The sequence below is a fragment of the Bubalus bubalis genome, chromosome 24, assembly GCF_019923935.1.
Source record: "Bubalus bubalis isolate 160015118507 breed Murrah chromosome 24, NDDB_SH_1, whole genome shotgun sequence".
Taxonomy (NCBI): Eukaryota; Metazoa; Chordata; class Mammalia; order Artiodactyla; family Bovidae; genus Bubalus; species Bubalus bubalis.
In genome coordinates this window covers 32,463,123-32,489,540 of record NC_059180.1, presented here as the reverse complement: position 1 = coordinate 32,489,540, position 26,418 = coordinate 32,463,123, and the positions used below count along the sequence as shown (strand labels likewise).

The 26,418-nt window shown below is 51.2% G+C and overlaps 1 protein-coding gene across 9 annotated transcripts in view; it reads left to right on the top strand.

The window, feature by feature from the left end:
- CLEC16A (C-type lectin domain containing 16A) overlaps positions 1–26,418 on the top strand; it is a 233,291-nt gene that overhangs the window by 112,150 nt on the left and 94,723 nt on the right. For all 9 annotated transcript variants that reach the window (XM_044935686.2, XM_044935684.2, XM_025275226.3 and 6 more), the window contains one exon: positions 4,161–4,281. In XM_044935686.2, coding sequence (XP_044791621.2) covers positions 4,161–4,281 — 121 coding nt within the window. The remainder of the gene's footprint in view (positions 1–4,160; positions 4,282–26,418) is intronic.

Genomic DNA, 26,418 nt, shown 5'->3' with positions numbered 1-26,418 from the left:
CAGGGAAGCATCTGGCAATGAAGCCATTTTTTCCCCTTGCCTTATGCAAATTACACTGTTTATTCTTTCATTCGACATATCTGTCAAGCCTTTTCTAGGCACTGGGCAAGAAGCAAGAATAGAAAGAAAATAAATAATGCAAAATAAGACCAAAATAGCAAGAGTGCCACTGAGTGATTGCGGCTGAGAAGGGAAATTCATGTTGACATGTGGTCACAGGGACTCCTGGGGTCTGACGAGAACATGCAGGAGGAGCCTGGACTTGAGCTGGACCCACCCCACGTGGAAGGGCAGTCGAGAGAAGCAGTTGAGAAAGAGCACAGGCACACAAGCCACACCAGCTGAGGCAGAATCCCACCTTCAGCTGTGTGACCCTGAGCACGTTACTTAGCTTCTCTGAGTCCCAGGTTCCTCCCGTGTGCTGCCTCTCAGCTCTTGCCAAGAGCAGGTGGGAGAGAGCAGCGGTGAGGTGCTGAAGAGTGATGGAGTGGGAAAGAAATCGAGTCTTTTAACAGTCAAAACCTACTAATGCTTAACACCAGAGAAAAGAGAGTTGGGGAGAGGACTCTTTGATGAATACCAGAATCTGAATTTAAGCCACTAGCTGTCTTTATGGAGTAACCGTGGAAGCCATTATGAAATCAAGATATTTGCATGAAGTTTTATTTGTCCCTCCAGTTCTGTGTCCCTGTTCCCTCATAAAACCGCAAACAGTTTTTGTGTTTATCACTATTGACTTTGAAGAAATAGGATATTTTGCTTTTACTCTCTGGATGTATATTGTGCATTAAAGAAAATACAATAACATCTCACAGAGTTTCAAAAGTAGGACAAAAGAATTTCCGGAGATTTCATCACCCTAAACAACACAGACTTCGTGAGTCTCCTCCCAGCTTTGTCTGCAGACATGTCTTTTCTCTGTTGCAGGGGGCGCGGGCCGTAGACTCGCTTTCATCCTTGCTGCCTTTCTCTTTCCATTGTGAGCAAGAAGTTTTTCATACGGTGATACAGTTTTAATAAGTCTTAATTACTTACTCCTGCATAAAAGTTTATCTGGTGACTTTTGCCATAATTTCCTTAGGCGTTTTCCTGCTGATGGACATTTTGGTTACTCCCAGTATTACATTATTTTCAGCTAAATTGTAATAAGCAGCTTGACGAATACAGTGATTCCTTTCTTTTGGCTTATTTCTTTAGGATAAGTTCCCAGAAGCGGAATTTCTGGTTCAAAGGGTATGAACATTTTTTTTTTTTTTTTTGGTGACTCTGTCGGTGTTGCCAATTGCTTTCCCAAGGGGCTGTGCCTACTCTAAAGCGCTTCAGCACTCTTTTAAGAATGACTGGCTTCCATGGCCTCGGTGGGCTCCTGGCCTGAGTGACTGTCACTTGAACTCATCAGCTTGCACGTGCAGCCAAGGTGGCAGGGGAGAGGGCTCAGGCTGAGTGTTTGTTCCAGGTCCGGCCCTGGGGCTCAGGGTGGTCTTTGTACTATCTCCTTGCGTCTTCAGGGTGGCCCCATGATCTGGGGTGGTGGGAACCCCCTTTCCGGAGCTCCAGCCCAGGCCTGGGGCATCACCTGACTCAGGTTGGAGTAAAGGTCTGTCTGACTTGGAAGCCATCTGCTGCCCCACTCGTGGGGCTCTGCTTGCTCCCCACTGCATGGGAGCAAACTGGAAAGGCCTCTTCTTTATAGTTAAGCTTGTCTTCGGCCATACCACCCTGAACATGCCCGATTCTCTTAATATTTAAATTTGGTCAGCTGACACCCCTTTCCAAATCTAATCCATTCTTCCTGAGTCAATCTTTCTATGGAAGCATCCGAAAGAATAAGAATACTCTTTTCGTTTTCAGTAATACATTTCAGTTTGCACATTAATTAGGCAAAGTCAAGAAAAACACTCAATAAAAGCGTGGGTCCTAATCCTTCTCTTTGTTGAAGGCGAAGGCATGTGGTTGGAAGGACACAGTCTTTGGAGTCAGTTATTAGGTGAGTCACCTTGGGCTGTCTGCCTGACGTCTCTAGGCTTCGGTTTCCTGTCTATAAAATGGGAACCACTCAGGGTGGTTAAAAGGCTCGAATGGGTGACACAGTGCAACCCCAACCCGTACCTGGCGGGCAAGGGGCATGCAGAGAGAGGGCTGGTTTAGGGAGACAGTGAGGTGATCAGATGACCGTTAATCCTGGTATCTCACCTTTCTCTTGTGGATTCTTGGAGTTCTGGGGCTGGCCAACATGGCCCACGAGACCCTGTAGATGCCCATGGGAGCCCTGCTTTCACCCAGGTGGAGTACTTGGCTCTGTGGGAATCTGCCCTCACATTCATGAGCCCGGGCTTCTCACACTGTGTTTGTAGAGAGACATCTGCTGATTATTACAGATTTTTTTTATGAAGACTGCTCTTCAATACTTTCAGAACAGGAAATTCCCTGGTAGTCCAATGGTTAAGGCTCCAAGCTTGCAACGCAGCAGGCTGGGGTTCGATCCCTGGTCAGGAAACTTAAGATCCCACATACCACACGGCATGGCCAAAAAATAAAACAGAAACACGCAAATAGAAATGTTTAGAACAATCGAATAATACACTCAGGCCCCCACAACCACCAACTTTATCATATGAAAGTTTATGTTTCTCTAGTGCTTCTGGTTGACTAAGGAATACCTGACACCAGAATAGGTCCAGGAAACAGGACTGTTCGTCCAGGTTTCTGCATCGGGACGTTAAGTAATTGGCCCACGATCTCCTGGCAGTTCTGGACCAAGTCGAGGTTAGGGTTCAGAGGTGTCCACAGGCATCCTCGTTGCCTGGGTCAGCAAAAGTCGGTGCAAGGCTGGCTCTTTGTGGACAGTCATCTGTTCCCTCCGCCCCTTGTTTTGGGAGGCACCTTGTCATACAATGGACACCTCCCATCTCAGTGCGCAGGCCTGCAGCCTCAGAACTGGAAACAAGGGGACCTGAAAGAGGCTGTATGGCTCACCAGTGGCGATAGGGGTTTGTCCCCATGGCCTCCTCGTGCTGAACGGTTCAGTGGCAGGAGTGAGGCGTGGCCACCCCTTTACGGACCCTGTGCTGCCTGCTGCCCGCCCCTTACTATCATCTCAGAGGCTCCCCGCAGCCCCACGCAGTAGGGACTCCCACCCCCATCTCACACAGGAGAAAACTGATACTCGTGGGGCTGGGGGCCTTGCCCAGCACGGTGGAGCTAGGAGTCCAGCGCAGACCTTCCATACCTGACTCGGGGCTGTTTCCCTCAATCAGGGCGAGTGGCCTGGAGGCCACGGGCTCCGTGGCTGCCGCTCCACTTCCTGGCCTCTGTTTGGTGGGCAAGTCAGCCGAGCCTGGGACTCATGGGGAGTTACCTCCAGGGCAGACTGACCACTGGGAGGAGGCTGCACAAGCTTCCCAGGCTTCCAGCCTGGGATTCAGCTTTGTTCCTGCTCTCTGGAAATGCCTGCTCACCCTGGGGTCCACCAAGACTCTTCCTTGATGGGCCGGGAACCCTGTGCTGATGGGGCCCCGTCCATCCCCACCTCTGTCCCGGCTGAGACCTGAGGGCTCCCGGGGCACTGACGTCACTGCATACCTGCCAGGTGCCAGGTCCTCTGCCCTGAGAGGGCACAGCCCCTGTTGGAAGGCCACGGGGCCAGAGCTCCAGGTGAAGGGCTGTGCAGTCTGGCGGGCTCTGAACCCTACCCGCATCTTACCTTCTGTCTCCTGCCCCCACATTCAGTTGGTGGGACCTTGAAACCTTCATGGTTTGGATTTTCAGATTCTGGGCTGGTTTAGTTAGAAGAGACCTGGTTCTGGCCCTCCCTAGGTGTGAGCTTGGGCCAGATCACGTGGCCTCCATGGGTCTCGAGCCTCAAGTGCCAAGTGGGGCTGCCACGAGGGTCATGTGACCCTAGAAGGAGGGTCCTGGCAAACGACAGGTGCTCAGCGAGGTACAGTGGCCCCAACCCGAGCCTGTGGGTAATGGCACACAGGCTGCCTCCTTGACTTTTTTTTATTGTAAATCTTGGCTCTTAAAGCACCATAACCATGATGCTGAAAGAGGTGATTTTAGAGGTGACTCTAAATCTAGAGTCATTGTGTGATTTCTCCATACGGAGCTTCTCACCAAAATGACTTCACTCTTCTCTGCTCTCCGAACTGTTGGTCCAGGCCATCCGGGTGTTCTTCATGCTCCGTGCCCTGTCCCTGCAACTGCGGGGGGAGCCCGAGACCCAGCTGCCACTGACGCGGGAGGAAGACCTGATCAAAACGGATGATGTCCTCGACCTGAGTGAGTTGGTCATCTTGAGTCACTGTGGGGGGTGGGGGGACACCGCCAGGCTGGCTCACGCATCACTGGGAGGCTTGTGGGTGACCTGCATGTTGTACTGGGGTTGATCCATCACCGTGAACTTAAACAGAGCGCACATGTTACACAAAACTTTCGGAAAAGGGGCCCTAGATTCTGGACACTTGGAGTCAGTCTGTGGGCCCTGCTTTCTGGAGACCAAGGGGAGCTGCGCAGCTGTTTTGCTGAAATATCTCTGCATGGTGACTGGGGTCTCAAGCAGGCGTGGGCACAGCTCTGGGATCCCTGCCCTCCATATAGTCATAGCAGCACCAGGAGGTTGGTTGTGTGTGTGTTAAAGGTGGTCTGTATGATTTTAATGACTAAAGGATCCTGGCTGCTTAAAAAACAGAATGTTTTAAAAAACACAAGCCACCAGCATTTAGGTAAAGATGAAGGCTTTGGAGGCCCAAGAACCATGTGCTGAGCCTGAAAGCCTGAGCATCCAACCAGTGCCTCAGCGCTCTCCTCTTCAGTGTGAGACTGAGATTTAAAGGAGACAGAATATAAAGCCTGGTTGTGTTCCTATAACCCTTCTCCCATTCATATAACTCTCTTTTTCCTGTTATTTGCTGTAACATTTTGATATATTAGGATTCTTTGGTTATGAGAGATAGAAAGGCCAACTTAAACTAACTGAAGGAAAAAGAAAGGCAGATTCACTGATACCAGTGTAAAAAGCTAGATCTTCTTTCAGGCATGGCTTGATCTAGGTACTCAAGCAATATCATCAGGAAACCGCCACCTTCCTTCTCTCAGCTTTTCTTTCCTCTGTTCTGGCTCCATCCCCCAGAGAGCTCTCACCAAATAGTGACAAGATGGCCATCAGCACCTCTAAGATCTGCTGAACTGGCTAAGCAGCCCTGACAAAAACAGAGCTTCTCTTTCCCTATAACTTTTATAGAAGTCCAGGGCAATGCTCTCATTGGCCCAGCTTGAGTCACATGACCGTTCCTGACCCAGTCAGTGATCAGCAGAATGTGATTCACTGATTGGTTAGGTCAAGATCACATGCTTAGCTGTGATGCTGGGAAGGTGGGACCTTCTCCTTTTGAACCCCATTGCCTGGGGGTGAGGAAGGAGGGAGCCCCTAAAGAAACTCGAAAAGAAGAGCTGGGAGCTGGAGAGGCAGAAACGGCAGGTAGTCACTTTGTAGTGGACGATGAGAGAAAGAGCCCTTGTTTTAAATCAACTTTATTGAAATACAGCTTGCATCCAGTAAAGTTCACCGAGTTTTAGTGTACAGTGGAATGAGTCTTGACAAAAACTATTCAGTTGTGTGACCTGCAGTTATGATGCAGACCAAGGAGGGTTTGTATCTTTTGAGCCAGAGGCCCCTGCCCAGCTCTGTATTCTCTCAAGCAAGTGATTGAAACCACCACGACTTTCGTTTCCTTGCCTGGAAAATGGGGATGATCTTCATTATGTTACGGGGCTGTTTTGAGACTTGAGTGAAGTGTAATATGAAACATAAGATGACCGAGTCTAGTGCCTCACACGTAACTGTGCTCAGGAAAATGGAGTTAGTATTGCCTGATAATCACATCCAGCGATGCATACAAAGAGCACACTGCCTGACACGTGGAAGGTTCTCCGTAAATGATTATTATGGGTTTTGCCTGGTTGTCTGATTCCTTTATCTTGCCTCCTTTTTGTTTATGCTCCTTTATTTCTTTTCTCTCGGAAGAGCAAGGAAACTGCATCCCCTCTGTGCTCTATACCCATCTTCTGTGGCCCTTTCCTCCTTGAAATATGGCCACGGGGATTTCTGTAAAGGTTTAAATTGATGGCATAGGCTGGAGAGACCCATAAACCCATCTTTCTCTGATTGGATTCAAGGAATGAGAGAAAAACAGTTTGCCCTAACGGGGCCTCTCCATCAGAGCAACAAGAATGTTTGCATCCGTGAAATGGAATTAAATTTTATGCTGGGAATTCACGTACCCTGCCTCCTCCCACTAGGAATGGCCTGCTGAAACAAAGGTTAAAAGTATTTCACTTATCAATTTTAATTGATTAGATTGCTAGTTGAGATCACTTAACTGAGCCTTTTTGGGTAGTTGGCCATTAAGAAAGTAATGGCTGTCTGTCTTTACCCAGCATGATTGCAAATTATGTCTTTGCTAAAGAGGGTGCCGGCCAGAGAATACTATGAATTATGGATTTTATGAGCATATGGTATGAGAGTAAGATATGCATGTGTTGACTTTTTGTGTGTGTGATTATTCTTAAATGCTAGAGCTTCTCACTTTCCATTGAGGAAAAATCAGCAATGCTTTGCATTTCACCAAATGCCTTCTGTGTATACTAAAGGTCGGAAGCATCCTAGTATAGGTGAGGGCATTCAGATTTGCTAAATTTCGGAGGCTGGCCTTGCTTCTTAGGAGGTCATGTTTTGTCTCCCTGAAGCTTGAGGAAGCTGACTCAGGGAGGAGTTTTTGGGGTTGGCCAACTGCTTAAATGGGTTTAAAGGAATGCAGCAGGAAGAGTTGACTTTAAGTGTATTTACTAAACCTGTCACACCTCGATAAGAAACCCCAGCATCAGCACATTCAGAAGCCATCCCATACATCCACTGACCAGCAGCGCCAGGTGTGGCAGGCGAACTCTGCCAAGGTAGCTTCTCACGAAGAGCATCAAAGAGGCCGTCACCCCTTTGGAAAAAAATAAACTGTACTGAAAGCCTGTTTTGTTTTCACTGGAGAGGAGAGCGGCGTGGGGCAGAGTCACAGACTGGCAGCCATGAGGGAAGGAGGGGAGGGAGGGAAAGAGAAACAGAAGAGCAGTGGGAAGGGAAGACTAGAGTAGACTTGACTAGATAAAAGAGATTAGATTTTAGAGGGAATAAAACCGTGAGTCTCCATGCACCCAGCCTTCAGCTTCAATAGTTCTTATCCTTTTGTGGAGCCTCATTTCCTCAGCCCTGCCATTTCTCTTTTAACCACCACCCCCCGCCCCCTGTGTATTAAAGCAAATGGGACTGCATCTATAAATACTCATCTCTAACAGATAAGGACTGGGCTTCTCTTCTTGATTAAACTGGTTGCCACCATTGCAAAAGGGGAGCTTCCCGGCCCCCTCACTGCGCTGGGTGGAGCTGGAGATGCAGCCTGGGCTCCGCTGTGTTCTGCCAGCGTGGCCCCATTGACGCTTGAGTTTGCAGCCCCTGCTGTAGCTGGAAGTAAGCAGCTTTGTGACCTCACTCAGGGTCTTACTGCTCGCCGGGCTGGACTTTGCCAGGAGGGCTGTTGAAGATCAAATGAGATCACATTCATGAAGCATGCGGCGCCTGGCTTGGCACGTACTAGGTTCTCAGCGACTGAGAGCCAGTGAGTAACCGGCACAGAACTCATACTGCGGGGCACCCTGCCTTGGCATTTTCTGCTTCGACAACATTTTGGGGAGTGCCTCCCAAAATATTTAAACCAGCTCATCACTTATGGGATGGCATCCTTTGGGGGTGAGGGAGGGGTAAGAAGGACCACCGCTTCCTGGTGGTCCAGTGGTGAAGACTTTGGCCTTCCAGTGCAGAGGGCACAGGCTCAATCCTTGGTTGGGTAGTTAAGACCCCACATGCCTTGTGGCCAAAAAACCGGAAATCACAAAACAGAAGTAATATTGTAGTAAACTCAATAAAGACTTAAATAAAAAAGACTGTGTGGGAACAGATGAAGGGCCCTGTGCTGCGCCTAGGCTGCTAGGCAGGCGCTCCTGCACAGGCACCACTGGGCTGACTGATGCCCTGAACTCAAGCAGAGGAGAACCAGGTTCCTGCCTGTCTGCCTGCGACCAGATAACGTGGGCAGTGACGACAGCAGGGGAAATTCCTCTGTCATCTGGACACCCTCAGGAGATGCCAGCCATCTTCAGGCAACGTCCATAGGGGCCCTTGAAATTGACATAGTTGCAGCCATGCCATGTGCAGCACCCACCTAGTCTTGTATCCTGATTTTTAAAATGCATTCAGTGAAGCCTGTCCATTAATTCAGCTCCTTATTGAGCACCTGCTGTATGCCAGGCACAGTGCTGAGGTCTGGGAGGTGATAGTGAACTAATAAAGCCAGGCTTGGCCTCTGCTCTGTGGTGCTTCCAGCGGGGGGGCAGGGAAGGGACCACAAACAGGTAAGAGAGTAAAAGCCAACTGCACAATTGCGGGTCGATGGAGGGGCTCTGTGGAGATGACGAACGGGGTCCAGGCTAGAGAACAATCAGAAAAGGCCTCAGAGGCTGCTGAGAGAAGTGCCTCTGGAGGGGCATGTGCCGGGGGAGCCAGAATATTCCATAAGAAAATGCAGAGATGAGGCCCGCCAGTTTGGGAAGGGGCAGGTGGAAGGTGAGAATGGGCTTGGTGTGTCACAGGCCCATGTGGCTGGCAGGCGAGGAGCAGGGGAGAGAGGAGCTGAGATGAACAGATCTCAACTCCAGTGCAGGGGGAAGTCAGCCAAGGGCGTCCGTGAGGACAGCTACCCTGATTGTGCGCTTCTGGGACAGGAGCTGCCGGGTCACACAGTGCCCGCACAGGCCCATGAGCCGTGTCCAGGGGCTGGAGAGGCCACGTAGCCTCGTGGCTCTGAGCCTAGGCTTGGGAGCCTGGCTGTGCTGGGAGAAATCCTAGCTCGGCCCCTTGCCACCTGCCAGCGTGTGTCCTTCAATGAGTAACGTAATCTTTTGGTGCTTCGGTTTCCTCGCGTGTAAATGGGAGTTGCTAGGAGGAGGCAGTGAGTTAATACATGTGATGTGCCTGGAACAATGCCTAGCACAACTTCAGGGAGGCCAGTTAGGTTGCAGCATTGGCCCCGGAGCCAGTGACAGTGGGGAGCAGGGCGTGGGGATGCAGCCCATACATCTCCCAGTTGGCAGCAGGCTGCTCCATCTTGGGGGCAAAAAACTGAGGCTCTTTCTTGACTCCCCTCTTCCTCTCAAACTCAGCATCCCGCTGGTCACCACACCTAGGTAGTTCCTTCCAGATGGATCTGGCCATCTCTCCCAGCTCCACTCCTTAGCAGCCGGCTTGCCCTTCCATCATCTTTCACCTGCACCGTTGCAGAAACCTCAACCAGTCCCCAGCTTCTGCCTCGTCCCATATGGTTTATTCTCAACACGGTGTCCAGTGTCATCCTCTTAAAGAATAAGTCAGACCCTGTCCTCCTCAAAGGCCTCCTCAAAGTGGCTTCCATCCCACTCTGACCAGGAGGAGAGATATTTACGGGGGCCCATGAGGCTGGGTGTCACCCAGTACTCCGAGCTCTCTCTGTGTCCTTGCTGTTCTTCAGACACATCAGGCATGTTCCTACCACGGGCCTGTGGTCTGGCTCTGCGCCCCCTACAACCTGCAGACCACTCACACCCCCGAAACAAGCACATCTGTGGGTGCTTACAAGGCCCACAACTCCCACATGTGGCATCCATACTCTGAATTCTCCATCTGCCTTTGAGCCCTGCCTTTGAGCTCCTCTTCATTATCCTTTGTTTGTTAATGAATAGGAATGTAATATATTCCCGTTTCCCCAGTTTTAACACTTTCTGTGCTTCATCCCAGCACCCTTGCACGCAAGAGCTTTTAGACAAAGTGGACCTCTCCAGCGGTGCTCATCTAAATGCCTAAAGAGTCATTTCCAGCAAGAGTACCGTGAAGCTCCCTAAGCAAGTTATGTGGTTGGATTGTAAGTCCATGAAAATGTGAGCTTATTGATTTGCTTCTCTCGCAAGGCCAGGGCTAGTTTTGAGATCCTGTCCCTTCTGGAAAACCCTCTATGTTGCCGTATTATGCTGATGGCCCAGTCTTCATCATGTGCCCCATCTTGGCATGAATGAGAAAAGAGCATAAATAATAGAGACTATGAAAAACAAACCCAGAATGCGGGCTATTCTACAAGATCCTTGATTTGAACTTTTCATAAGTGGGAGAAGTGTTGGGCTAAACTGAATGGAACAGTGAAAGCCAGGGACCAGTTCTAGATTTTAGATTATCAAAACGGAAGAGACCTGGCAGCTGTCCCCTGAGATTGGATCCTGGATTGAGGAATAAAAACAGAATAGATTTAGGGGGCTTTTGGGGTTGAATTGGAAAAAATTTGCATGTAGCCTGTGATTGGATAATGTAATCAAGGTCAGTATTACCTTTCTTGGGCGTGATGATGGCATTGTGGTTCTGTGGGAGAGTGTCCTTGTTCTTAGGAAGTACAGACCGAGGAGCTCAGGGGTTAAGTGCTGTGTTGCTTGTCACTTTGGAATGATTCAGAAAATAAAAATATGTGAGTGTGTGGGTATAGTGAGAGAAGAGGCAAATGCCACTAAATATTAACCATTGGTGAATCTAGGTCAAGGGCCCGTGTGGGCTTACTTTGACAGTTGGAACTTTTTCAAAATAAAAACGTAATGAAGTGGAAAGAAACAGGTCAAATCCTTGAAAATCAACATTTAATCAATGAGGAGTGTTGTTGTTAAGTCAACAAGTCGTGTCCGACTCTTTGCAACCCCATGGACTGCAGCACACCAGGCTTCCCTGTCCTTCACTATCTCCTAGAGTTTGCTCAAATTCATCCATTGAGTCAGTGATGCCATCCAACCATCTCATCCCCTGTCAATCCCCTTGTCCTCCTGCCCTCAGTCTTTCCCAACATCAGGGTTTTTTCCAGTGAATTGGCTCTTCACATCAGGTGGTCAAAGTATTGGAGCTTCAGCATCAGTCCTTCCAATGAATATTCAGGGTTGATTTCCTTTAGGGTTGACTGGTTTGATTCCTTGCTGTCCAAGGGACTCTCAAGAGTCTTCTCCAGCACCACAGTTTGAAAGCATCAATTCTTAGGCACTCAGCCTTCTTTATGCTCCAACTCTCACACCCATACATGACTGCTGGAAAAACCATAGCTCTGACTATACAGACCTTTGTTGGCAAAGTGATGTTTTTGCTTTTGTTTAGGATTAGGGGCTCTGGGTTTGAATCCTGGCTGTGTGACCTTGAGCAAACTAGTTAACCTTTCTGAACCTTTCTCCTGATCTGTGAAGATGGGGAGATGATACTGCCTGGTTCAGAACTGTTCTGTTGATAGCGAGTCCATCAGAAGTGCTCAGCGTCCTCCACCACATGTGAAAACTGTCCTGGTGGAAATAGTCATTAATGTTCTTCATCCAAACTGCACATTGGGCACAAAACAATTTTCTGAACTAGCTGGTACTCCGGAGGAGCTCTGGCAAAGCGAAACTTTGACTGTTTCTGTCCAGGGGATACACTGAGAAGTGGAGGAGGCCAAATGGGCCTGTTAATTAGATAGAAAGAGAGAAAGTGAAGTCTCTCAGTTGTGTCTGACTCTTTGCAACCCCATGGACTGTAGCCTGCCAGGCTGCTCCATCCATGAGATTTTCTAGGCAAGAATACTGGGGTGGGTTGCCATCTCCTTCTACAGGGGATCTTCCCGACCCAGGGATCGAACTTGGGTATCTCACATTGCAGGCAGACTCTTTACTGTCTGAGCCAACAGCAAAGCCCTGTTAATTAGATAAGTTTCTTGGAAAAAATGACTTTTCAGGAAAGTGGGTGCCAGCTGATTGGAGAAGAACTGAAACCTGTAAAAGAGGCTTGATTCAGACCCTGATGGCTCCTCCAGGGCAATTTAGTTCAAGCGTTTTCAGGCCCGGAGCCCCAGAGAAGTGGTTTGTTCAGTACCGACACTGGAGAGGACTAATGTTGTTATCGTGAAACCCGAGAGGCGAGTATGGATGTGGCTTTGGAAGTCCTATCTCAGGCGAGTGTGATTTTGTGGTTCTTCAGCCTGTACTCTGCCTCCGTGTTTTATCTTTAAAGGGAATACAGTCCATGCTGGGTCTCTTCTCATTGCCACCTGTTGACTTGGAACCACTCCTGACCCTACTCCAACCCCAGGGTCTGGGGGTCAGCAGCCATCCCCCTTTGCAGCTCTGCCCCCTCCCCAGCCCAGATACTCTGCACCCAGTATCTTCCATGTGGGGGTCCCAGCCCAGGGCCTTGCCCTGCTCTGGTCCATCTGCTGTGTGGCTGGCCTCCGAAAGGCAAGTCTAGCCCACCCTTGTCCATTTCATACACCCCTTCCCCGCTTTAGATGTCAGAGCTCCTGGGCCTCCTCCTCTGCCTTTTGTCTCCCTGCTTCTGAGCCCACCTGGCTGTGGTGCTGCTCACTGGCTCCTAGACACAACACTCCGGCCATTCCCCACCACTGGGCCTTTGCCAGACTTGTCCTCCCGGCCTCCTTCCTCCTTGCCCCTCCCCAGGCACACCTCAAGTACGCACTTGGTGCTTTGTTTTTCTGTCCCTAGTAACAGGACCTGTCACGTGGGAGGCGCTCCAAGGAGGCTTGTTGGGCTGAACTGATTAAAACTTGAGTGTGCATAGTCACTCAGTCAGGTCCAACTCCTTGCAAGCCCATGGACTGTAGCCCACCAGACTCCTCTGTCCCTGTGATTTTCCAGGTTAGAATACTAGAGTGGGTTCCCTTCTGCATAAACGTTTAAGGCACTTTCATTAACACAAAAGTGGCATTTCTAAAGGTTGTCTTGAGTAATTTGAGACAGTTGGATTGTGAATTAAAATAATATTTGTTTATTGTTACTATGATATTTGAATAGCCAGGTTTTCATAACAGACTTTTTCATAACCCTGTTGAAATATATGAAGAATATACCAAGAATCTTAAATCCACCCTGGTGTTTTCTAAAAATGTAGATGGTCCTAATTTCAACAATCTCAAGTCATTTTACCTAAGGACTAAAATGCTGCTTCTTTCCCCCTCTACCCTTATTTGAAACTAGAACCCTGAACTAGACTGATCAGAAAAAAATCATGTTTGAGTTAAACCACCAGTTCTCTCGGGAAATGGAAAACATGGAATTAACAGCGTTTTCCCCCTGCCCCATGAATTAGGCTGCCTCTCCATGTGCCTGATGAATAACGTTGCTGGCCGCTTTTCAGAAATGAAGTAGAAATATGGAGAAATGAAATTTGTGTCTTATAAAGTGACTGGAAATGTGATTATAATACAGCTGTCAGTTTTGTTCAAGTGGAAAATTTTAAAGCAAATCCAATTGCAACATTATTTGGTTCTTTTAAAGCAGGGTGATGTAGCTGTTTCCTACATATTGATTATTTGATTGGTACCTGTCTACTGGACTTTTTTTTTTCTCAGTAGCACTCATTGATGTGGTTTAATGTATATTCCTGTAATCTTTCCCTGTTTTTATAAACTTACAATCATAATCGAGCTACATTAGAGAGACATGTTCTGCTGAAATCACAAGGTCACCTAATGGCTGTGCCCTCTGTTGTGGGTTATGTATTAAAAGTAGTCCTAGACAGTTCCGAAAAAGACAAAAATGATTATTTTTTCTCTCTGCAAGGCAGAATTTCTCGATTGCATCCTGTGCCTTGAAGGAGATAAGGCGTTTGAGTGTAGAGACTGGCTTTTGAGCTTTCTCCTTCCTTGCCTAGTAAAATGATCATTTCCACTGAAGGCACGTTCCACTTTTAAGTATTTCCACCACCACCCCCCCCCCCACCCCTCCAGCCCAAATCCCAGTCCTTGCCAGGCATTTGAAAATGGGGCCACGGTTTTGATTTCTCTGATCTCAGGGGACCTGTGGGTTAGATTTGCTCCTGGAACATCTTCTGCGGCATGTCAACACCCTTGGGAAGTGGATGCAACTGCATCTCAGGGCAGCCAGGACCATGGACGGCACCCAGGTGGCAGCGGGGGTCCCAGCTCCAGCACTGTCGCGCTCTGACACAGCCGTGCCCCCCAACCTCAGATCTCTGTACCTCCAGGAAAGACACCCCCCACCATGCTGACACAGTGCCTCGAGACTTTAGGGGGCCCAACAGAGCAGCCCCTCTCACTTGACCGGCGCTCCCTGTCACTAAACAGAAGTGTGGGCCTTGTGTTCACTTGGGCCCAAAGCCTTGGAGAATTCTGACTCCTCCCATCCCTGTAACCAAGCTCTGCAAGTTTAGCCAGTTCAGGCATCAGATGGATCCAGCATCTTATTCCCACTCAGCACCTTCAGCACCTCCACCCTGACCTGGACTCTGGAAGCCACGCTGTGACTGGCGTGCAGCTTCTTCACTGCTTGTCTCTGCTCTCCTCCATAAATCAGGTGGCTGTCAGAGCCCTCTGGAGGCCTGCCTGGGCCCCCGCCCCTGCTGTGCTCCTCCAAGTCACAAGGTTCAGGGGTGAGTCCCGCTCCGGGTGCTGAAGCCAGCCTCCTTGATCACTTCTTCACTTCTGGCTGCTGGAGGGGGCGGCAGCAGTGAGCTGCCAGAGGAAACAGAAATTCGTGGGGTAGCCAGGTTGAGGGTTAACGTTGAGTTTCAAGACATCCCTCGCAGCAGCCCACTCGCTGAGGCTGTCTGGGGCTCTGCCTACACAGGGCTCCTCACCCCAAAGCCAGCAGTTTCCCCGCCCACCTCCGCCACCCCGCTCGGCTGGCAACCTGGGGACGAGGCAGGATCCAGTGATTGCTCAGGCCTCCGGAGCAGAGGGTTGGCTTCTGGGCCTGCTCTCTGATTAACCACAGAACAAATCTCAAAACAAATCTCTGGGGAGACTGAAGCAGTGACAGACTGCGTGTGACCTTTACCAGAGGTCCACGACAGGAGCAGGCACCTGCTCTGAGCTGTCCTCTCCCCTAGGCCCCCGCCCCGGCCCCCAGTGCCCCCATCCCTGGCACTTGTCCTGCTGCTCACCCTGCTCTGCTTTCAGCCAGTCCTCAGCCTCCAGCCCACTCCGGTCCCAGGGAGAAGACTGGGGATGGGAGCAAAGGGACCATCACCTTCCCTCTTACTGATGCTCTGTTCGGATGTGGCAGAAGCACTGGGGAGCTGGTTGGTCACCTAGAGTCCTAAGGAAGGGTTGAAGCTGAGCACAGGGAGCACCTGGAATAACATAGACTAGACCACTGACTCGGACTCCCGAGGAAGTCCTGATTGGAGACAGCAGGAATCCCATGAGGAGGGTGCCATGTTCCCGGCACAGCAGGCCATCCACGCTGATTTTTGCAGTGAATGTCAAATGTAGTTTGCTTTGCTGAGCTTTCAAGAAATGTACAGGGTACTGATCTTGGGACATTTAAACACTTAAATTTGTCATTTCCACTTTGACCTGCCTAGAGATGGAAGTGAAAATTGGCTTGCCATGCTGCCATGCGTGCAGCTACATATCCGCAGACCTGCTCACGCCGCAGGACGGGATGGAGGCGGGGCTGATGGTCTCTCCAGAGCTCCCTGTGTCCGAACCTGCCATGTGCCTTAGAATCACCATTTTGTTGTTCAGTTGCTGAGTCACGTCTGACTCTTTGCAACCCCATGGACTGCAGCACGTCAGACCTCCCTGTCCCTTACTATTTCCCAGAATTTGCCCACGTTCATGTCCATTGAATCAGTGATGCCATCCAACCATCTCATCCTCTGCCACCGTCTCATCACTTTAGGGGTTTCAAAAATGCTCTGTGCCCAGGCGCTACCCCAGAAGGTTCTGATTCACTTGTTTGGAGGATGGGCCCCAGCCTCTCTGGTTGTCGGTGCTCCCTGGAGGATTCCATTGTGCAGCCAATGTTGCAAACCCATGGGTCGGACAGAATGAGGAAGTTTCTGGAACTCCATGTGTAGTCTCTGCTCTGCTGCTGTCCATGAATTCTGGTTCCCTCTCGGAGCTCTCCCTGCCCACCTCCTCGTCAACCGGATGTGACCAGGGAGGCTGGCTTTGTGGCCTGACGCAGCAGCTGTGTCTCCCTCTAGGCTCTGCAGTCCACTTCTCAGGTGGAGACTTTGTGCCATGCAAGTCACCCTTACAGACCCCTTGGGAAGGTGCCATGTAGGAGAGTCATGTCTCTCTTTGAGCCAACTCAGCTGGTCTTCATTCCAGGGCTGAAATTGACCTGAAATTGAGCACTGGAGGAGAAACAGGAGAAATGTCTTTACCTGGGAGCATCTACAGGGCAGGGCCCTTCGGGCAGAGGCAGGAGAGCCTGAGGGCCCTCGAGGGAGGCATCGAGTCCCACTTGCCACCTCCCTCTGTCGGGTGGCAGCCAGAGCAGTCGCGGCAGCTAAACATTTCTCTCCCTAGTCCCTTCCTGAATGCAGTTGAGTTTTTTGCAAGTTAATCGTGCAGGCGGTGTGCTTCTGCCTTAGATGAAGACAGATCACTTCTCCTCTCCAGCCTGGGACACCTTGTTGGGGAGAGGAAGTGCCTGGTGACTGGCTGGGCCTCCCTGACCACCACACCAGCCCAGCCCTGCCACTCTACCTGGTGCCTGCAGGCTGGGCAAGGTTGTACCCTCGTCGCCCCGGCCGTCTCTGCAGCACTGAAACCCCAGCCCGTTCCAAACTCTCCAGTTGTCCTGAACTAGCACCGGGCCTGGAAGCAGCCTGCTCAGCTTCAGGCACAGTCGTAAAAATGCCTCGGGAGCAGACAGCCAGACCAGGAGGCTCAGGAACCAGTGGGCTAAGCCTGCTTTTCCAGGTCTCCCCACATTTAAACCGTCTTGCTTATAACTGAGAGCTAGACGTTGTCATCCCATCTTCCCTTCCTTCCTCCCTTGGTCTGCTCAGGGCCACCGGTTTTATTTTTGGTTTGGGGGGTTTTTTTAATACCAAGGTCAAGGTGAAGTAGACCTTTCCTCTCCCTGCCAAATCCTCACACAGAAAAGCCCCCACGCAGCTTCCTGGTTTTCACCTTGGCAAATCCAGATTATCTTTTGCATTCATCTGTTTCATCACCCATACCCAGGCCTTTGAATTTTATAACATGCTCTCCGTTTTTTTCTGAGTGCAGTTGGGGTTTTCCAGAGCTGTGCAAAGCCAGGAAATAGGCATGTCATTTAAATAACTCCAGTTAACCTTTAGCCTGTAACTAGTGCCTCATAAAAATGTGCCTCCCTCCTGGTGGTGGGTTACATTCTCCAGAGCAGCGAAACTGACAATAATTACAGCCTTCTCTGTTCCACACCAGGCCCCCTTCCCTCCCGCCGCCTTCAGCCCAGTGAGCCCCTGCACCAGACTCACATGCAGGAAGCTGGGTGCGGAGGCATGAGTGCCAGGCAGTGTCTCGGGAAGGTTCTAGACTAGATTTTGTCAGCCTTGATGCTACTCCCTGGGGTCTCCCTGGCCCCCGGCTTCTGCCTTTCCCTTCCTGGATCCCACAGGAATGATAATAAGCACCACCTGTTGGTCCTTTTCCTCGAGCCAGGCGATGTTGTGAAATGGGTTAACCAAAGTAATCCTCACAGCCTGGCCACGTAGGTCTTGTTATTATCTCCGTCTTATGGACGAAGAAGCCCAAGCACAGAAGGTAGAATAACCTGCCCAGGGTCTTAACTCTGCCAGGAAGTGGGGGATCCAGGACACACACACACAGGATTCAGACCCCAGAATGTGTACTCTTGCCTCTGGGCAATGAGCCTGCCTCCATTCACCTACCATGATCGCGTCCATCATTTATAGAGTGGTGGGCCCTGTCTGGGTGCTAGAAATGTGAGGAAGAATGTAACACAGCCCTCCCTCCACGCAGCCGGGGACATCCTGGGAGGACTTACAGCAGCAGGTGGATATGGGTGCTGCGATGGAAACTGCAGGGAGCAGTGGCCTTGGCTCTTAGTAGGGGTGAACAGGGACAGGCCTTGCATCTGAGAGCCCCAGCCATTGAGCTGAGTGGAGTTCTGAGTGGGCGTCCAGCAGGCAGCCAAGCTGGGTGAGAATGTTCCAGGCGGGGGTATCCTAAGTGAAGACGTGTGGGTGGTGTGGCAACCTGGTCATACCCTGTGTCTAGAACGTGGGGTGATATGTGTGTTTCCTGTGGCTGCTATAGCCCAATGACTACAAACTTAGTGATTTGAAAAGACACAGACATTTATTATCTCACCGTTCTGTAGGTCAGAAGTCTCCCTGGGCTAAAATCACTGGCCTGCTTTCCTTTCTGGGTGCTCCAGGGCAGAGTCCTTCCCTTGCCTTTTTCCAGCCTGCACTCTTGGCTCCCAGCCCCCCTCCATCCTCAACCCAGCTGTGGTGGGTTGAAGCATTCTGGTATCACATTCCTCTTACCTCCCCGTCTGCCTCCCTCCGGCACTTTCAGGAGCCTCTTCTTATTAGACAGGGCTCACCCAGATCATCTCCCCATCTCAGATTCTGTAATTTAATCACATCTGGGACATCCCTTTGGTAAGAAACCTCCACAGGTTCCAGGGAGTCAAGCATGCAACATCTCTGGAGGCCATTATTCTCCTTACCACGGCTGGGATGTGGAGATTGGCAGCAGACGGGGCCCCACGTGACACCCTGCCCCAGCTCGAGACAGCCACCCCTGGGGTGCTCCTGGGTCATGTGACCAGACCCCGCCTCCCACCACGTCTTCCTGACCCTTCAGCCCCATGCAGGCCCGAGGCATGCCAGCAGGGCCCCGCTCTGGTGGGACAGGTGAAGACTCGTCTCTCTACACCTCCCTGCTTCCTGCCACCGTCCCCAGGGTCTCTGTCCACGGATGTCCCCAGGTCGCCTCCCCGGGGTTCCGGTGCCCGCCCCTTCCTGCCTTTCCTGCCAGTCTTCTCCATCCTTCCTCGAGATTCTCGCTGCTGAGGCTCTTCCAATAGTGGGTGTTCTCCCAGGCAGCTCAGACTCCCTTGTCCCCCAGATTCTCCTTTTTGACCTAAAAGGCTCCAGTGTCACCCTCTGCGGCCATCTGACCACCTCACACACGCACACACGCTCAGCACCACTCCCTCGGATCCTCAAGCCCAGGGTCCTCGTGGCTTCTTACACATCGTTTCATCTAGGACAGCCCCACTGAAAGTGTGGGTTTTCTCCAGCCCATTTTGGCCAGGAGGAATTTTAATCAAAAGTCCCCATTTGGTTTTGAGAAGGACTTTTCTACTTTTCTCCAGGAAAGAATTAGAGGGTTCCGGTGATTAAATGGTCTGTGGTAGAATGTTAGCCCTTGACTAAAGTGGCTGAATGTAAAAATGAAATAAATGTGTTCTTGGTTTTTTTTTTATCCCTCAAGAAATGAGAACATTGTTGACCATGATGGAAAAACATTCTGATTTAGCCCTTAAGTATACGTATGAGAATTGAGGTTCTGCAAAAATTCTGCAGATACCTCCCTTGATTTTGATAACTCTTGTTTAAAAAAAAAAAAAACCAACCCACCATAACCTCAGATACCGGGTTTCCCAGATGGCATTAGTGGTAAAGAATCGGTCAATGCAGGAGACGTAAGAAACTCAGGTCGCATCCCTGAGTTGGGAAGATCCTCTGGAGGAGGGCATGGCAACCCACTCCAGTGTTCTTTCCTGGAGAATCCCATGGAGCATGGAGCCTGGTGGGCAGGCTACAGTCCATAGGATCACAGAGAGTCAGACACAACTGAAGTGACTTAGCACACATGCATCCAACCTCAGATACTGTGTGTGTGTACATGTGTGCATTCAAGCACCTCTGTATGCATACATACCAGAAAGCATAGTGACTTGTTTTATAGAATCCAAATCCACTAAGTCACCCTTCCCTCAGGAACCTGGGCTCACAGGTGGTCCCATATTCCCCCAGCACCCCCGGGCCGCCCCCCCACTAGACCCATGTCCAGCCTTCACTTCTTCCTGCCGGCAAGACAGTGTTTCTCTGGAAAACAAGCGACAGCACCCACTCTGCTCCCTAGATGATACCGGGTGATACCAAGACAGGAACTCATTTGGGTGAAAGTTGGGAATTAAATGTGAGACTTGACAAGGCTTCAGTCCTGACGGGTTTACAGGTGTGTTGGGAATGAGTCGTGTCCAGGTGGCCAATGGGACTCTGCTTCGGTTCAGCGGCCATTTACTGAGGCCCTCCTATGTGTCAGCTAGGCCTGGTCCAGCCCACAATAGAGACAGGCAGGCCCTACTGCTGCAGTGCCTTTCTGCAACCTTCTGTCTTCTCTTGAAAAGTAAGACACACTTTCTTCCTACAGCCAGACTCACTTGCAGCTGTATCCCTCCCGCCCAGGATATAAGGTTTTAAAATTTCCAAATCTGGTGGATCCATATTCTGGTTTTGCTGTTTGGTTGTGTGGGGTTGTGAAATTATATTTCACTCTGAAAATTCTGGGAGGAGGAGAGGCAGCTGCAGACAGATGCTTTCCCTGCTCCCCACTTTCTGGGAGGGATGGTGAGAGCGGGGGAGCCCCCTGTTGGGGTCTCCATTGCACCTCCTCCTCCAGCAAGTCCTCCAGCTTCCCCTCCCTGCCCCACTCCCTGCACCAGCAGCGACCCCTGGAGAGTCTGGTCAAGGGCTCTGAGACAAGCCACTGAGCGAGTCTGGGGAGGGGGACCGGGAACCTGTCTCGGAGTTTGCCTGGGGAGGGGGACTGGGTGGCCTGAGTGGCCTTTGCCTGTGTTGACTTCCCAGGATGGGGACCGGCAGTGGGCTTTTGATGTGGTCATGGGAGGGGTACAGGGCACACAGCCCCTACCTCTGCATGTCCAAGCTCAACTCTTACTGCCCTTGGCTGAGCCCCCCGGGGCCGCCAGGCCTGCAGGCGCCAGGCCCTCAGCTGCTGTCCCACCTGGGCCCCAGCCGCGCAGCCCTCCTTGGCTTCCCTGACCATGCTTCTGATCATCACACAGGCCAGGCCCTCTGCCTGGGACACTCTCTCCTGCCACCAGTGTCCCCTTCACTTGGCTCACTCCCCAACATCCTTCAGATCTCTGCAGACAGTGCCCTTCCTGCCAAAACCTTTTCTGGCCACCAAATCTCTCTTGAGCATTGGCCACTGTATGTAGTTTTCTCTTTTCGAGCTGTTATTCAGTTCATGTGGGCACCAAGCTGCTTGAGGGAGGAACCCCAACTCTTTGTTCTCAGTTGAATCCTGGGGCTGCCAGCGTAGTGGGTCCTTGGTGAAGCTTTGGCACAAGTGAATGAAGGAAAACAAGAGAGTGACTTAGGATCCAGCCCACAAATGAGGACACTGACTTTGTTTTCAAAAAACAGATGGTGATTTCAGGGCCCAGGGGCATACTGGGGGGACCTCTTGGTTCTGACTCTGGGCTTCCCTAGTGGTTCAGTGGTAAAGAATCCGCCTGCCAATTCAGAATACTCGGGCTTGATTCCTGGTTTGGGAAGATCCCCTAGAGTAGGAAATGGCAACCTGCTCCAGTATTCTTGCCTGGAAAGTTCCATGGACAGAGGAGCTTGGCTGGCTGCAGTCCAGGGGGCTGAGTCAGACACACACCTGAGCGACTGAGCAACTCGGTTCTGACAGCATCTGACATTCTCCCTCGCTTTGGGCCGGTCTCTTCTCTCACTGGGAAGCTGGAATGAAATCAGGACTGGATTCGACGGCCCGGCATTTGTCTTCTGAACGTGCCTGGCTGTGTGAGTCATCTCGTCATCTCCTTGTGGAGGGAAGCCATCTGAAACTCGACAGATCAATTGACGCGTCCAAGCGAGAAGTAAATCACACTGCACTCTACCTGGCGCTCCTTCCCGTCCCTGGAAATGCCCACCTTCATGCAGCTCCCCTGGAGACGCTGCTCAGAGAGAAGCGGCCCAGGCTCGGGCAGTCATCACCTCAAGGAGAATTAACACCATGCCATCAATTCCAGAGGCAGAGAGGGCCCGTGGCCAGATGGCTGCGCGTCGGCTGGAATAACTCACAGCCATTGTGGGCCCTACTTTGAGGAGGCCCCTGTTGGCCCCAGGTATAAATCAGCAGTTCTGCCGAGAGCCAGCAAATGGGTGCCTTTGCGGGTGGGGGAAGGGAGCCTTCTTCTTGGGAGTCTCGTCATCGTTGTCGGAGGGGTCGAAAAGCACCTCCACAACACCTGTCTTCGACTGGGACTGAGCCCTGGATTAGATCACAGATGGGCGGAGAAGCCCACGTCCTTGTCCCTGGCGCGATCGTGAGAAGCGGCTTTCAGCCTGGCCGTTGGAGGAACATGACACCCATTTTCATGCCGCAAGCCTTAATTGGATGGTCAGAGGGCACATCTGTGGCTTATAAAAAACAAGTGGTGTGGCGACTTTCTGAAGGAGAGCGATCACTCGCCTCAGACTGAGTCCCCCAAGAAGGCAGTTGCCATCAAGGCGGAGACAGGCCATCACAGCCTCACCCGGGGCCAAGTCCCAGCCCTGGCACTCTCACCACAAGGCCTGGGTTGCCCTCTTCATGTTTACAAGTGTCTGTTTTTCCGTCTGCAAAATGAGGATAAGTAGGCCCAACCACATAATACACGACTGCATAGAAGATTTGGTGAGAAAATGCATTTAAAACCACCTAGTGGATGGACTTCCCTGGTGTCCCAGTGGCTAGGAATCATCCTCCCATCCAATACAGGGGACATGGGCTCGGTCCCTGGGCAGGAAGGTCCCACACGCTGCAGAGCGACTACGCCCATGTGCCCTGGAGCCAGTCCTCTGCGACAAGCAAAGCACCGCATTGAGAAGACAGCGCACCGCAACGAGAGAGTAGCCTCGCCCCGCTCGCCGCAACTAGGGCAAGACCGCACGCAGCAACGAAGACCCAGCGCAGCCAAATATTAATTAGTTAATTAAAAACAGCAACAGCAGTCGTTCAGCACAGCACCTGTGTGTTACAAGCCCTCGGCGGTCACTACCCTGCTGCAGTCCTGGGTTGCTGGACCCAAGAATAGCTGTTGACTCGTAAATGGCTTCATCTCACAGTCTCTGGGGCTCTGGTCCCAGGTACTGTGAGCTGCTCCCTCTGAGCCAGGCCGGGCTGTGCCGCAGGAATGACGCTTCTCCACGCCTGGACACAGTGAGGATATATTTCCTGCTTGTGATCCCTATCCACAGGGGTCAGCGAGGAACCCTGCTTCTCTCATCCCTCAGAGACTGGGATGACAGAGGCTTCACAGCTCTGTGGCTGCAGCACCTGGCACCCACCCCCTCCTCACAGGGAAAGGGCAAGGATAAGAGAGAGAGCTGCTTCAGCCAGAAGGGCGAGCGTTCCGCTCACTGTCCCCGCAGCCTCACCCAGCTGCCGGAGGCGGGGGAGACAGTGCAGCGAGTGTCTGGGCCACGCTGGTGGATGCACACCCTCTGCCTAACCCTCGGGACCTCTCAGTTCCACAATGGCTTCTGGGGTGTGGGAGACGAGGAGCACCCAGACCCCCTCCCCCGTCCCCCTCCCACTCAGCCAGGAAGAAAACTGAGGGACTGACACTGAGGGAGAAGCAAAGACCTAAGCCCACAGGGAAAGGGAAAACCTCAGTCAAGGCCTTGAGTGATTTCAAGATGTTAGTTGGCAGACTCTGGGCCGCTCTGAGAGGAGGCAGGCCCACTGGGGAAGTGTGGTTCATTTGCAAATGATCATGTCCCTAAACCATCTCTGTTGTTGACTGATCATCTGGCATCAGAGAAAGCTCCAGAACTGCCCCAGGGCTCCGCCAGCACCACCTCCAGAGAAGAGGGAGGCCGGCAGGGCACAGACACTGCCCGACTGCCTCGGTCGGCCGCCCCTACAGGGGCCTCAGCATGTGTGGACGGAGCGAGATAATGACACGGAGAGCAAGGCCGAAGCCTGGGAGGGAAACGGGGCTGGAAGTGGGTGTGGACGTGAGCTTCAGTGCCTCACTAGCTCCTGGGTCCCCCTCCCAGCTCTGCCACTCGGTGGCGTGTGCCGAGGGTAGTGACGCCACCTCTCAGGCCCTCTGTGATATAGGGGGAGTAATGAGTCCTGGCCGCTCAAGCAGGATGTCGTGAGGATGAACCAAGATAACGTGTGTCGAGCACAGAGCCACCATTTGTTGAAAGTGCACTGTTAACTGTTATTGCCGTTGTTGGTGGTGAGCTTGTTTTTTTTGTCAGTCTCCTCTGTCCATGGGATTTCCCAGGCAAGAATACTGCAGTGGGTTGCCGTTTTCTTCTCCAGGGGCTCTTCCCGACCACGTGCTTGTTTTGGTCTGGGAAGCTTCTTTAATTTCTCGCATGTATGCACCAAAGCCAAGAATAAGGCTCGGGTGGGGGTCCCTGGGCTCACACGCTGGCCTGACAGGAGGGGGCTGTGGATGCAGTGGTTAGGAGCCCGGGCTGGGTCAGTTCCCCTTGGCTCAGGTCCCCACTTGCTGTCTCCGTGCCCTGGGCAAGTGACTTCATCTCCCCCATAATATGGGAACAGTAACAGTTTCCCCCTTCTGAGGGGTTCTATGAGGATTTGGCAAAAGGATCCATGTCGTTTTCACGTGCTTTGCTGTATTGAATACCTGGGATGGGAACTCAGCAGTAACTAATTTCCCTGCTAAGACTTAGCCGAGGCGTGTGGCCCTCAGATGGTGGCCGTTCCCGAGTCACTTTACACCAGTGCCCCAGAGACGGCCTGAGTGTGGGGACACGGCCCTGGTTCTTACCTTTACAGAGCCTCCTGTCGTCTTTTAAATCAGTGCTGTGCTGTCTCGTCCATTCAACTCCTGTCCACCGCCTCTCAGCCGAGGCATCCGGCTACCAGTCCTCCCCACGTGGGAAGTATTCACGTACCACCTCGGAAGAGTTTGCCACATCAGAGAACAAACTGTATTATTGTCCATTTAACCCTTTCCTTTGAATCCGTTCACAGTAACTGCGTCTCAGGGCCAGGTGGAACAGGTTAAACAAATCCTAGCTTTTACCAGAAATCTTGGGATCCACAGCTCAGTGTATATTTTTTTCACTACACATGAAGATAAATACATTAGGTTGGCCAAAAAGTTCATTCGTATTTTTCCATAAGATGTTATATAAAATGACTGAAATAGAATAAGAGAATGACTAAAATAAAAGTAACCATTCGCACATGTGCCTTCTAAAACCCTCTCACGTCCCCCGAGGCCTGCAGGACCCCACCTGCCCTGGTCGGGCTCTCACAGCGTCAGGAAGTAATGGTCCCTCCTTCAGGCTCAGCTGTGATTTTCATCCCACAGCAGTGGGGTGGTGAGGCAGCTGTAAACCACACTTAATACTCAATACCGTCATTTTTAAGAATCTGCTTGGCAATGCAGGAGACACAAGATGTGCATTCGATCCCTGGGTCGGGAACATCCCCTGGAGAAGGAAATGGCCACCCACGCCAGCACTCTTGCCTGGAAAATTGCATGGACGGAGGAGCCTGGTGGGCTACAGTCCATGGGCCCACAAAGAGTTGGACGTGACTGAGCGACTGAGCACAGCATCATTTTAAATTCACGGAATGAACTTCAGCTACTAATTTTTTTTTTTTTTATAGCCACCAATAGATGTTCATTTTGGACAGATTCTGTTTGGTGGAGCATTGGTTTTTGGAAGGCTGGATTTGAGTAATACAGTGGGATTCAATCCCAGATTTCTTTCAGCCCCAGAGAAGAAAGTTCTATTCTTGTCTCAATACTTCTTCCAGGGAGGCAGGGAATGTATACAAACAAATTAGGTGTCACAGTCACCAGGGATACATATTTAAAATGCTGGTAAACTAGTGAGGAATTTGCATTTGTTACCAAATTCCCCAGGGCATCGGAGGTCCCCTTGCATGGGCTCACCAAGGGGCAGGGGACCCGGGGTGGGGGTGGGGGAGATTCTTGTGGAATCTTACCTCTTCCAAAGAGGTTCAGTTCAGTTCAGTTCAGCTCAGTTGCTCAGTCGTGTCCAACTCTTTGTGACCCCATGGACTACAGCACACCAGGCTTCCCTGTCCATCACCAACTCCCAGAGCTTACTCAACTTGTCCATTGAGTTGGTGATGCCATCCAACCATCTCATCCTCTGTGGTCCCCTTTTCCTCCCACCCTCAATCTTTCCCAGCACCAGGGTCTTTTCTAATGAGTCAGTTCTTTGCATTAGGTTGCCAAGGTATTGGAGTTTCAGCTTCAGCATCAGTTCTTTCAATGAATATTCAGGACTGATTTCCTTTAGGATAGACTGATTGGATCTTCTTGCTGTCCAAGAGACTCTCAAGAGTCTTCTCCAACACTACAGTTCAAAAGCATCAATTCTTCAGTGCTCAGCTTTCTTTATAATCCAACTCTCACATCCATACATGACTACTAGAAAAACCATAGCTTTGACTAGATGGACCTTGGGGGTTGGGGTAGGGGAGATTCTTGTGGAATCTTACCTATTTC